At 48.3% G+C, this 13,069-nt stretch overlaps 3 protein-coding genes across 4 annotated transcripts in view; 1 reads left to right on the top strand and 2 right to left on the bottom strand.

Annotated features, from left to right (window-relative positions):
• The window catches only part of lyrm4b (LYR motif containing 4), a 43,529-nt gene extending 32,928 nt beyond the window's left edge, over positions 1–10,601 (bottom strand). The window contains exon 1 of the mRNA XM_014410921.4: positions 10,432–10,601. Coding sequence (XP_014266407.1) covers positions 10,432–10,517 — 86 coding nt within the window. The 5' untranslated portion in view covers positions 10,518–10,601. The remainder of the gene's footprint in view (positions 1–10,431) is intronic.
• Positions 1–13,069, bottom strand: part of cidea (cell death inducing DFFA like effector a) — a 281,200-nt gene that overhangs the window by 183,083 nt on the left and 85,048 nt on the right. The window lies entirely within an intron of this gene.
• fars2 (phenylalanyl-tRNA synthetase 2, mitochondrial) overlaps positions 10,661–13,069 on the top strand; it is a 139,812-nt gene continuing 137,403 nt past the window's right edge. The window contains exon 1 of one of the 2 annotated variants that reach the window (XM_076888656.1): positions 10,661–10,793. The gene's annotated coding sequence lies outside the window, so the exon portion shown is untranslated. The remainder of the gene's footprint in view (positions 10,794–13,069) is intronic. The other variant, XM_024803668.2, reaches the window with a different exon arrangement.

Raw genomic sequence — 13,069 nt, 5'->3', positions numbered from 1 at the left:
CTTCCTTTGTTGTTTCCCCCTCAGACCGTCTGTGCTGCCCTCATTAGTCTCACTGTTTTATTCCACACCTGCTCCCTGTCTGCCAATTACCACACACACTCCGAGCTCACCTGTCAGGCTCCTCGGGCTTTCCCTGATCCGGTTCATCTTACCTTGTCACTGACAGTTTTACAGAGTTTGCCTTTTTGCCTGCTTCCGCTTGTTTTTAAGCAAAGATTTGGATTTTGGACGTGGTCCCCTCCTCCGTCTTCATCACTGGCACGAACTCCTTTAACTACGCGTTTTGGCCTCCACTGTGTAGGTTTCTTTGGAGTTGAACTGAATAAATATTTCTCTAAAGCAACACAAGCTGAACACTTTGAAGGAGGACTGGATTAGAGGCATCAGATTTCTGTTTGTGCAACCTTTCGTTGGAATTTGCTGACCAAAGGTTGGGTCGTGTTTCAGACCCCACGTCAACAATATTTCACACAAACGCAGCCATGTGAAAGTGACGACATCCTTTCCCACAGAAGTGTTTACGTCAGGTGAAACCATGTTTTCTTAATTAAACTGAGTCCTGTGGACAAACTCCACCTCTCCCATCCTGGCCTACATGATGGTTGTCCCTGATGACCACTTCTCCACGTCTGGCAGGTTCTGGGTGGCGTGGTCCTCCATCTCCAGTCTAAGACAGTCGAGCCGGGTTTGTCGGTAGACTTTTTCCTCGATCATCGTCCGCCGTGGACACAGACGGCTGGAGACACCAGATCCGACTCGCTGCGATCAGCTACTGGTTAGCAGTAACTTAACTTTGGTGCACGATTCTCCTGGACACACGAAGGAGTAAGAATAACTCTGAAACCAGCCCCACCAGGTAAAGTCAGCGTGTGGGAAACGCTGCGACGTTTTATATGTGAAAGGCCAAAGTGTGTGAGCCTGTTTGCCGTTCTGCATCACCTGCCCGACACACCAGGGAGCGAGCTCGACATATCCTCTCTCAGATTTTATTTTTACAGAGTGAAACAGCTTCTGTCTCCTCCACACTCTGAGCAGCCATGGCAGCAGCTGGCAGCGTAGGTGTTAGAAATCTGCCAGCTCGGGACCTCGCTAACCTCAAACCCGAGCAGCGCCGCACCCCAATGCTTCCCTCGGCTTTCTGCTGCATCTGCAGCCACCAGGACCACGGAGTGTGGTGGCTGCAGATAATAAGTACACACCGAGAAGCAAATGCAAACAGACAAATTACAAACACCGGGGAATTTTCTGGCAGGAGCCGCGGCAGTGAAAATGATTATTGGTTTAATTTCCAGCGCTCTGTGTCGATGGTCTCGGAGCCTCGTTACAGCTGGCAGCTCCTCCGATGTGGAGAAAGTACAACGCCGACCTTGGGAAGTTACAGCAAAGCCATTCGTCTTCTCTGTCTGTCTTTGTGTCTCGAGCTCATTTAGGATTTAAGACAGAACCAATAAAAGTGTGATGGATCAGATTTACATGCCGCGGTTAAATACGGCGCTCATTACAAGGACGTGACAGGGAGCGGCGAGGAAAACGACTCGAGATTGGTTTGACAGTGAAACAGAAAGGATGGAGGAAACGAAGCTGTAGTGGAAGAAGACAAAAACTAAGACAGAAAGGAAGGATGAAGGAAAAAGGAATAAACACAGGAAATGAAGCATAAACACAGGAAAAGGATGACGGAGACGGGAAAGGGATGAAGGGTAACGCTGGAGAAGGAAATGAGCAATTAAGGAAGTCGGGAAGAAAAATCAGGAGAAATGTTTTAGTGTAGGATGAAAGCAAAGAGGAAAGGAAAAGGGCGGGAGGAGATGAAGACAATCACCCAGCCTGGTCTCAATCATCTTCATCATCATCGTCCGAGCTTCAAGGATTCTGGACATTAAACAATCAGGATGATTTTCTCATTTTTTCAACGTGAAGTTTGTCCGTGCTGTAAATCACAAACACCTCGCCCTGCAGCGTGCACAACAGCTCCAAACACCAAAGCCTTCGAGATCCATCTGAACCAATCAAAGGTCTGTCAGCGGCTCACCTGTGACAGCGCTCTGAGGTCAGAGGTCGCAGCTGCCCGTTTCTCAGCAGGTGTAGACGAGCAGCTGAAGCTGCCAGCTCCGGTTCTCTGGTGACTGTGCGAGTCGACCGCCGTCTAATCTTCAGGCCTGAGTGGCGACACCTATCACTCGGCTACCTGCGCCGTAACGGCGAGCATAAATGGAAGTGTGATGACGTTACGAGCTAACCCCGTGTCTTTATCCGCACCGCAGCAGGAAAGTGCTCTCGGTTAAACTCTCTGCACCATCGTGTGGTTTAAAGCGGTATTGCACAAACGTAGAACCTCGCAGTCTCGATATCAGAGACGTTTGGGAAATAAATCCAAAGCAACCGTTTCGTGGTTCTGCTGATAGTTCCAGTTCATCCTGGAAGGTTTAAAACTCTTAAACAAAAGTCATTTACAAAAACAAATGAGCAGTTGAATAATTGCATGAGGACGGTTTAACGCGTTGATCTGACGAGCTCCCTGCACGACTGACGAGTTCTGACGACCAGTTCTCAGGTTTCCGAGGTCAGCTGTAGGCAGAGACCGTCACCAGCGTCCGATGCAGACTCATTCTGCCCGATGAGCAGGCCCGAAACATGCAACAAACCACTCCGTTCAGAAAAGAGCTTCAAGGGTTTCCCTCACAGGCCTTCGAGGGGTAAAGAGTTAACCTGGTAAATAACTGAGATTGCAAATATCGGCCAAAGCAAATGCAGTTTTTTAAAGTAGCCCTACAAGCAGAAGGACAAGCAGAACAGAAAAACAGAACCAAGCTAAAGAATACAGAGAAGGAAGAGTGAACAGACTACGACAAAGAAAGAACGATGAATCGAGAGAGAAACCAATGAAAGGGAAGTATAACTGAGTATAAACGAGAAAATGAAGGATGATGGGTTTGGGAAGGACAAACATCTTCCCAAGTTTCTCAGAGTTTGTCATTCAAACGTCCGGCCTCCCCTTTCAGGCTCAGCAGGGCCGGAGACGAGGTCTCGAGGCTCTCCATCACCCTGATTCATACAAACCCTCAGCTGTAATGGACCCGGTGTAATGAGCGCTGCGCTAATGAGCAAAACAAAAAGACAGACGAGAGGAAAATAAATAAATAAAAGAGCAACAAAGAGATTAGAAAGTGTTGGAAACGCCCGCCAGGCAGCTCAATATCTCCTCTGGACAGGAAGTGGCACAGGATGATGGACCGAAGGCCGAAGTCTCAAAGTCAAACTTCACTTTGGATCTTTCACACAGACACCGAGTGTAACCTAATTATAAAAGGTATTTATAACCAAGCCATCGTGTGATCAGGTAACAGCTACTAGGCTCAAACACCTGTGGACTACAACGACTGCAGCTCCCAGTGTCCTTTAAAAGCTTTGACGCTGGGCAGCTTCAGACTGTGGCTGGTTCTCACGCTTTGACAGGTTAGAGCAGAGCAGCAGACAGTCGACGGGACGGATCCGGTCCAGGTCTGTGCTCTGTTTATCCACAGTCAGCCTCATGCAGGCTAAGCAAATGTTTTCCAGACATCCTTTATCCAAAGCTACAGTTTCAATCCTGTGATGTTCCCGGGATAGAGCCGATAAGCTGCCCAGCAAGTCAAAGGATCTACTGAGCATGCTCAGAAACCTAAACGTGCCTGTTGTGGCTTCAAAAACTAAACTGAAAGCAATGAGCACCCAATCATCAGCATGGAAACACTCGCTGCAGCCAACGCTGTAGCCGTGCATCCATCAGCACGTAGGAAACACCGCTGAGGTCCTCGCACCGGCCGGCTGATGTTTACTGACGCACAGCATTCAGTCTTTTAATACATGTTGTTAGATTCTCCTCCTGCAGCAGCCAGTGTCGACCCCGTCCAGTCCTGCAGGACCCCGTGAGTGTGGCGGGCTCACAGAGGGAGGGGCTCGGAGGTTTCTGACCCCGTGACGCCTCCCAGACGAAGCGTTCTTTAGCTGGGAGCAGACCCGTCGCAGACCCAGGAAGCTCTGCAGAGACGAGGCTTGGGTGGAGCACTTTTTATATCAAAAACAACCATTTAGTTGCTTCACACACTCACTAACACACCGATCAGCAGAATTAAAGTCTAACTTTGTTAACGCATCAGGTTATCTGAGTTTACCAGTCGATTATGAATCAATACTGACAATCACTGATACCGTACTCCATGAATAATTGATCTGCGACTCTGCACCGAGGGAGACTCGTGTTTGAAAGCTTCCTGTGTGAACGAGCTAACTCTGCACTCGGGCGAGTCGTCACTTCAGAGGGAATTCAGTCGTGTGATCTCCAGGAGACGAGAAGGAAGGAAGCAGAATAACTGAGAGGAGCTGAGGAGGCGAGGGAAGGAGATGAGGAAGGACAGAGGAGGGCGGGAAAGGCTGGAGGAGTGAAAAGCAGGAGATGTCCACGATTACTTCATCATCAGAAGGTTTGTTATCTGCTGTCAGCACACGGCTGACGAAGTCAGGGGGAGAGCTATTTTTAAAAGAGGGAGAGGAGAAGAAGACAGAGGGGAGAGAGGGGAGAGAGGGGGAGGGGGAGAGAGGGAGAGAGTGGAGGGAGAGGAGAGAGAGAGGAGAGAGGGGGGGAGGGGGAGAGAGGGAGAGAGTGGAGGGAGAGGGAGGAGAGAGGGAGAGAGTGGAGAGAGGGGAGAGAGGGAGGGAGAGGAGAGAGGGAGGAAAGAGAGAGAGAGGGAGAGAAGAAGAAGACAGAGGGGAGAGAGGGGAGAGAGGGGGAGGGGGAGAGAGGAGAGAGGGAGAGAGGGAGAGAAGAAGAAGACAGAGAGGAGAGAGGGGAGAGAGGGGGAGGGAGGGAGAGAGAGAGGAGTGAGGGGGAGGGGGAAATACTGATGAGGACAAAGTGAAAGACTCTGAGACACAAACTCTGGATCAGTTTGTTTTTGGTGTTTTGTTGCTCCGGTGCAGAGGATGACCTACTTCTGCCTCCTCCTCACCTCCCTCCCTCCCTCCTTGTCTGTGGGCCTCACCTGTGGCTGTGGGCCCTGCAGGGATTTTCAGTGTGTGAGCTGGAACAGGTGAGCGCACACCGCAGGATGTCAGCCAAGTTTGTGAGATTGGCTGAGAGAGACTTCAGCGGATCGTCACATGTCGGAGAAGCAGCACAAGGCTGCAGCGCCACAGCAGGAGAGTCGTTCCATCCTGACGCACAGTAACAAGCACTTGTTATTCAAGGACCCTCGGGCGCCCTGAATCCACTTTCTAAATAAAAACATGTAGAAATGTTTTTACATAATTAACAAACAAATAAAACAGAGCGGGCTGCCGGCTGCCCCGCGCTGAAAGCTGAGCTTTACTGGCAGCCAGGATCCCGCCTGCAGGGTTTTAACACTGCAGAGCTCCTTCAACCTGCACCATTTCTAACGGCCTGCAGGGGGCGACTGCAGCCGCGCTCGCTCTGTGACCTCAGACTCCATAAACATCAGGACTTACTGAGGTCACAGAATAAAACCGGACTTTTATAATTGGGTCAAACAGGAGGAGACAGTGATGCATCCGCCACACCTCCTCCTGTATCAACTACGACCCGTATAAACTCCTCCTCCCCGCGATGACGTCACCAGCTCCCATCACGGCACCGCCTCCTCAGCCCGCTGCCTCTGTGATCCCTGTGTAACGTCCACCTTACTGCAACGTGCGGCCAGGAAGGCGTCCGTGCAGCGTCTGCCTACAGCACCGCTAAAGCTGCCACCATCATGCTCGTCACTCACTTATTTATCGTCTCTATTCATAATAGAACACAATAGAGTCTCCGCCTTTGACTCAGTCCTTCATATTTCACTGTGATCTCTTGTCAACCTTCATCCTGGAGCAACGACGCACGAGCTGTCCGCCAACCAGGCCTCGCTCCAGGCCAAGATGGCGGCAGCTCGAGGTCACCAGAGTGGGCGTGTCCATCGACTACACAGTGTGTGAGCTTGTCACTGAGTCTAAGGATGAGAGTGTTAACGTGCATGTTGTACATTGAGAGAAATCACGCGAGCACGCCGCTCGGGGCCTGGACCCTCGCCACACTGGCCTCCCTGCTCCTTCATCCGCTTCCCGGAAACGGAAATCCAAGCGAGGAGATGCGGCGAGGAACCAGGAGACAGGACAGAGCTTAAACGGGAGAGCGGTCAGAGATGCTGGCTGTGTTGCTCTGTGGTTAAAGACTGTTCGTTATTCCCAGCTCTGGGAATCATAATGAAATTCTAACAATATTCAAAGATTTGTTTTAAGGCTGCTCAAGGACCTGCAGAGGTCCTGAATTCCCCGAGAAATAAAAACAGGGAGAAATTTACATTTTTACATAATTAGAAAACAAAGCAAAGCGGGGCCCCCTGCTGGTCTCCGGGTGCACTGCAGTAAAATGTTCATGAGCTCCACAGCTGTCAGCCGGGTGTCACCCCGTCCCGTCATCACAGGAACGCTGTTTTAACCTTCTTCTCCAACCTGTTCCTAATGTATTGGCCTTTGACTTTATGCGCCGGCCTCGCTCCGACCTTTCAGCTGCAGCAATGATCTAATTTTCCTGCAGAGAATCATGAATGTTTCATCCGACGCCTGTTTATCCTGCTCCTCCCCCTCTCTGGCAAAGCCCTCCAAATTCAGCCAAAGTCTCCCACCTCTCCTCCCAGGAAGGAAGACAGCGAAACAACAAAACACAGCCTGCAGCAACGTCTGGCATATTCAGGTCATTCCACAACAACCCGGCGAGCGCGCAGGTACACGGCTCCAGCACAAGCTGAGGCTTAGGAGGATTAAACGCCACTCTCCCGCTCTCGCTTCTTTTCATTTGTTTTCATGCACTTTTTCCTGGAAGATCGTAATGGCTCCACTTTGTGACTGGCAGCAGACTGGCTGGTAAACCCGAGGCCCCTGCTGCGCCGCTCTCACCCCGAGGCTGCTCTTAACGTTAGAAAACAACTATGTGAAAATGATTCTGACACAGAAACAGCAGAAAACGAGCCTGCGATCAAAACACAAGTAAACCAGAGCTCAGCTGCAGCCGCCCTCACACAGCCTGCAAAGCTTAACCAAAAGCACACGTTTAAACATGCAGGATGCTCTCACCCCAACCAATCACAGCAGACGGCCCCGCCCCTCCCTGAGCCTGGTTCTGCTGGAGGTTTCTTCCTGTTCAAAGGGAGTTTTTCCTTCCCACTGTCGCCAAAGTGCTTGTTCATAGGGGGTCATATGATTGTTGGGTTTTTCTCTGTATGTATGAAGCGCCTTGAGGCGACTTTTGTTGTGATTTGGCGCTATATAAATAAAATTGAATTGAACTGTAATATTGTTGATACAGCGCCAAATCACAACTACAGTCGCCTCATATTCATACGGTAGACTCTGCAACAGTCCAGAGAGACTCACTCAGGCCTGTGAGCACAGGGTGGAGACAGTGGGGAGGAAAAACTCCCTTTTCACAGGAGGAAACCTCAGAGCAAAACACAGGCTCTTAGAGTGAACTAACACTGTTGGTTTCATTATCTGAGAGTTTGGTAAAAAGACACTTTTGAAACGTCCTGACGAGGCTTTGATGGACGTGGTTACTCCGACACTCCTGACACATGCCCTCAATAATGACGATAGAATCAGACTAAAATGAACACTGAAACTAATAAAAACTAAACTGAGAGAAGAAAACCTTAACTTTCAGCTGCACGCCCACACAGGTGGGTGCCCACACAGGTGGGTGCCCACACAGGTGGGTGCCCACACTGGTGGGTGCCCACACTGGTGGGTGCCCACACTGGTGGGTGCCCACCTGAGGGCCCGTCTAACCCAGGAGGACAGACTCTCCTGTTTCATGCATTTCTTCAAACTCGAGCTTCCTGATTTAGTTTCATTTCTGTAGCAGCTGGTGTCACAGTAACGTGGTTTCAGGAGCAGAGCATGCTGGTACATGTAGTCACAGAGGACCACGTCCTCTCAGCAGGACTGCAGCTGAAGGAGCTGAACTCCACCCGCAGAAAGACACCAGCGTTATTGATGTGGTAATGAACTAACCGAAGTTTGACACACACACACACACACACACACACACACACACACACACACACACACACACACACACACACACACACACACACACACACACACACACACACACACACACACACACACGTACGTCTGAGGCGGCGGGCCGAGCCAGCTGTCTGCCTCTGGGCAGGCGGGATGAATATATTTTATTTGGAGAGGCAGCAGGAGGAGGCCACCTCTCATCTGGCCGTTCAATAATTCAACACAGCGGCGCTCCGCGCGGAGGCGAGCGGGGAGCGGCGACTCTCTGATGTCCGTGCGGAGCGCCGAGTGCTGTCACAGCTGCAGACGGCGTCCCAGACTCACCTCAGAAAGGCAGAGTCAGACTCCAACTCCTCCCGTTTTAATCATGTAGCACGGGGAGGAGGAACGAACGGGTCTCTGCTGAAGGCGGAGCCGGGTGTGGACTCCACCTTCACCTGTTCAGCCTCACAGGTCACCTCGACCGAGGCCTGACCAGCCTGATAGTTCTCCTCCACCCGCTCACTGCGCCTGCTCGACTGTCAGAGGAGGAACTTCCTGTTTGGTGTGAACGCAGCAGGAGGAAGGAAGCTCTCTGCTGCTTTGATCCTCCATCAGGTGGAGGTCGGCAGACTCATCGCTCCATCTGAGCCCAGCGTGGAGCTTCTGCTCCATCACTTCTGACTTACACGTTCTTAAAAGGGTCCATCGACCACATCCAGCACGTTTTTAATTCTGAGGCCAAGTTTAAGATGAACATGAAAAACTGTCAAGGTTTGTTTTCATGTTCAGGCTGAAAGTGGGTCAAAAGACTGCTTTTAAAATATATATGCTGCAAAGTTTTTAATATAAGAGAAAATTTCACAGCTTTTCAAAATTTTCAAATTTTATACGAATCGCAGAAAAGGCTCTAAAAACGCAACGATGTGAGGTGCAGTGAAGCTTAGCGGAGCCTCCGGTGGAGTCTGATTACTCTGATTACACTTGTTTCTCATTAGTTTTCAGTTTTACTTCACAGTGATTGTTACTTAATGAGCAGCTCAGAGCCTCTGTGACCCGTTTGTCATCTTCTGTTTTTCCAAATAAAGAACAGAGTTTGAGCCCTGATGATGATGATGATGATGATGATGCCACCCATCCAAACAAAGTCACAGCAACAAACGTAGCACTAAGCAGCTGCATGGAGCCCGACCAGCTGCCTGCTCTCATACCCAACGCTGTTAGATACCTGAAGTCATGTCATCGTGTCCAGAAAACAGCCAGCGCGCTTCAGCAGGTTAAACTATAGACAGACAGCCAGAGACACAGACAGACAGCCAGAGACACAGACAGACAGACAGAGACACAGACAGACAGCCAGAGACACAGACAGACAGCCAGAGACACAGACAGACAGACAGAGACACAGAGACACAGACGGACAGACAGATCGATGGATGTCGGGCTGACAAATAAAAATCATCCTCAAACACACAAAAACACGCAGGACTTTTGGGCTGCCACTCCATATGAAGGCTAAAATAATGGCGCTGACCCACGGCTCCAAACAAAGGTGCTTCCTTCATGACTTCCTACAGCAGAGGAAACGAGGGAGCGTCCTTGATGAAAGGAGCCAAGGATGGAAAAGATCCTTGGATCACCTCCTGTCTGCAGCTGTTAGAAAACCTGACTTTTAAAACTAAAGTTCACGGTGAGTTCAAGGTCCCCGTTCCTTCTGCCTGCAGTGAAACTGAATGGAGGCGGAGCTACAGTGCAGCAGGAGGAAGTGTGACAAACTTCAGATGTAGCCTTGTCGTCTGTACTCTATATAGAGAGATGACAATAAAGTTTACTTTGAGGCAATTTAGTCACTTCCTGTGAAATCCCAGCCTCAGTGACATCACCGCCCTGCCTCTCTGTCATGTGACCTCCTGTCGCATCATCTTCAGGACGCAGTTGGTTCCAGATATCAGAACTAATCCTGTCACCAACGAGACCAGAGCCGGTCCAGACGCTCCGAGACAAACTTCTTTACCAAAGCTTTCAAAGTTCTCCTGGTGAAGGAGGAGGATGAGGAGGGATGTGGCTCAGTGTCAGCATCTCTGACGTGTCTACATCAGGTCTCCTGGTCACCTGAACCCATTAAGTTCAACTTTGCAACAAGACACACCTGCGTGTACCTCCATCACCTCCAGCAGACACTCACAGTGCAACACGTACAGGTATTAAACGACCGTTAGGTTCACACGCTCACCCCCTGAGGATGAAACACCTGAGCGCCTGCGTACTCACGCCCCGAACCTGCAGCCTGAGCCCCGCAGTCACGTGACCCCTAACCCGTCAGCACACCCAACGTAAACACAGGCGCGAGCGTCTCCCGCGGCTACCAGCGGGGGCGCGCACGCAGAATCGTCTCACCTGTAGTTGTATGACGGGAACTTCGCGCTCTCTCGGAGCATCGTCCTGTACAGAGACATCACCTGCGATCGTGCAGCCGCCGCCATGCTGTCTGCGACTGCGCAGATCCTTCCGCGACGCTCTGAGCTGAAGGACCCGGGCACGAGGCTGACCGAGGAGCGCCTGCGCAGAAATACGAGACGCCGGCGGATTGTTTTCCGCTTCCGCTTTATCGGTGTGACCCCACGTGACACTCTAAGCTGTGAGTGTCACAAAGAGCCTCGCGCTCACAGGAAGTTTAATTTACTCTGACCTGAACTCGCAGTGATCACGCAGGCGCGCTCCCGACGCCTTCACAGCATCCGGCGCTGGAGTGACAGGAGGTGAGTTCGCGGTGCTCCTCTAACCTCTCATAACGCACGTGAGCCTTTAAATCCACGTTCATGAATGGACCACAAGCTGGTCCACGAGCCCCACTGTGGGACAGCAGCATACCGGCCCACGCAGCGCGGAACTTCCACGCTCAGAGGGCTTTTTACGGGTCAGCATGGCAGCTGCTCGTCTGACAGCTGGGGACTCTGTGTGTGTGTGTGTGTGTGTGTGTGTGTGTGTGTGTGTGTGTGTGTGTGTGGTGGGGGGGGGCGGCACAAACAGGGGCGTGCACGTGGCGTTAGGTGTGACCTTCCTGTGGGGTTATCTAAACCCTCCATCAGGTCTGACGTCACACACCTGTAGCTGACACGCTGATCTGTGGTGCTAACTTCTTCCTCTGACCTTTGACTACTCTGACGTCATTAACCAAGAGTGACTCCTGTCAGTCACCTGGTCTGTTACCATGGTAACTGACTCAGAGTTTCAGCTAAACCTGCTCCGTGGACAGAAAGGCAAGATTATGTTTCATTAAAACAAAAACAAATGTTTTCCATGTCCAGCCTACAGGCCTGTTAGTCAGACTGTACCTGAGGGCAGGCGTGTGCGCAGGTGGTGCTGTCGGTGTGTTGTCCTACTGCCAGGCCTGGTGGTGTAAACCTGTAGTGATGGGAAGGGTTTTTTTTTTATTTTTATTTTTTTTTATTAGTAATATAAACATACAAACAAAATGCACCATATATTACAGATTCAGAGAATAAACATTTCTTACATATTAGCAACTTTCATATATAGTGAAAATAAAATATAAAGATGGGGTCACATAAATTAACAGATTATTAACTTACTAAATCAAAATCTTCTACAAAGGAAACAAAAAAAGCAGCCTTTTTCTTTTTAACTAAAGTCAAAGATTTAACCAACAGGTTTAGGTCGTTTTTCCAGTGAGCCAGTGTTGGTTTAATCTTAAAAAAGCGACATTTATGTATAAAATACTTACACAAGATTAATAACACATTAACACCATAATTAGCTTTCTTTTCTTTCAAAAACACTCCAAACATTATCATATTTAAGGTAAATGGGGTAATTTGAATCCCACTGGAATAAAGCCAGGTATGAAAATCCAACCAAAATATTTGTATAAAATTGCACAAAAAGAATAGATGGTCCAAATCCTCCTCTTCTGTTTCACAAAATACACAATTACCCGTTTCTATTTTGAATCTAGCACCAAGGAGTCTATTTGTCGGGTAAATTTTATTCAAGATTTTAAATTGGACTTCTTTCCCTTTAGGAGGGATAGGGAAGGTGATATAATCAGTTCTTATTTTTTCAATTTCTTCCCTTTGGAAATCTTTTAATATGTAATTACGTCTAAGTAAATTTGGAGAATAAAGACTCCTTAATGAAGATCTAAGAAACTTATTGTTGCATTTAACATCACAAAATCGAATACCATCTATATATAATTGCCTTAACTTGGGGGAGATGTCAGAATATATTATATCATTTACAACTATGTTTTTAAGTGACAATGGAATGGATTTTATAACCCGATTAAATTTACTTTTAGAACATTGGATATTAAACTTTTGGCAAAAATCTTGATGTCCTAGAACATGTCCTTCCTCATCTACAAAATGGGCAATTGCCCAAACACCTTTTGATAACCAATCTTGAATAAAAATAGATTTTCTGTTCATCAGTATATCTATTGTTCCAAATTGGGCTATTATGTGGAGTGAAATTATGTTTAAATAACATTTTCCAATAAAGAAGGACCTGTTTATGGAATTCAGAGAGTTTAGCAGGTAGCTTAGTAATTTCAAAGTCACACTTTAGGAGAAAGTCGATACCCCCTAGTGTGTTAAAGACCTTACTTGGTATAAAAAACCAAATGGAGTGTGGATTATTTAGGAAGGATTTTAACCATTTAAGTTTCAAAACACCATTCATTATGTCAAAATCAATTGCGTTTCCACCGCCTTCAATGTATGGTTTAACCAAATCATCTTTAGATATATAATGGCACTTATTCCTCCAAATAAAATTAAAATTCAAGCTATTAATTGTTTTAATAACTTTATTCGATATTGATAGAGAGTAAGCTGGATATATAAATCTAGATAAACTATCCATTTTGGTTAATAATATTCTTCCAAAAATTGTGATGTCTCTTTGTAACCACTTATTTAGGATTGTCTTACATTTGTCAACATTATCTAAAATATTTACTTTTTCTAAGACTTTGTGATCTTTTGAAATTGTGATGCCCAAATATTTTACC

The sequence above is a fragment of the Maylandia zebra genome, linkage group LG9, assembly GCF_041146795.1.
Source record: "Maylandia zebra isolate NMK-2024a linkage group LG9, Mzebra_GT3a, whole genome shotgun sequence".
Taxonomy (NCBI): domain Eukaryota; kingdom Metazoa; phylum Chordata; class Actinopteri; order Cichliformes; family Cichlidae; genus Maylandia; species Maylandia zebra.
Note: the sequence above shows the minus strand (reverse complement) of the source record. Positions and strands in the feature narration are given on the sequence as shown.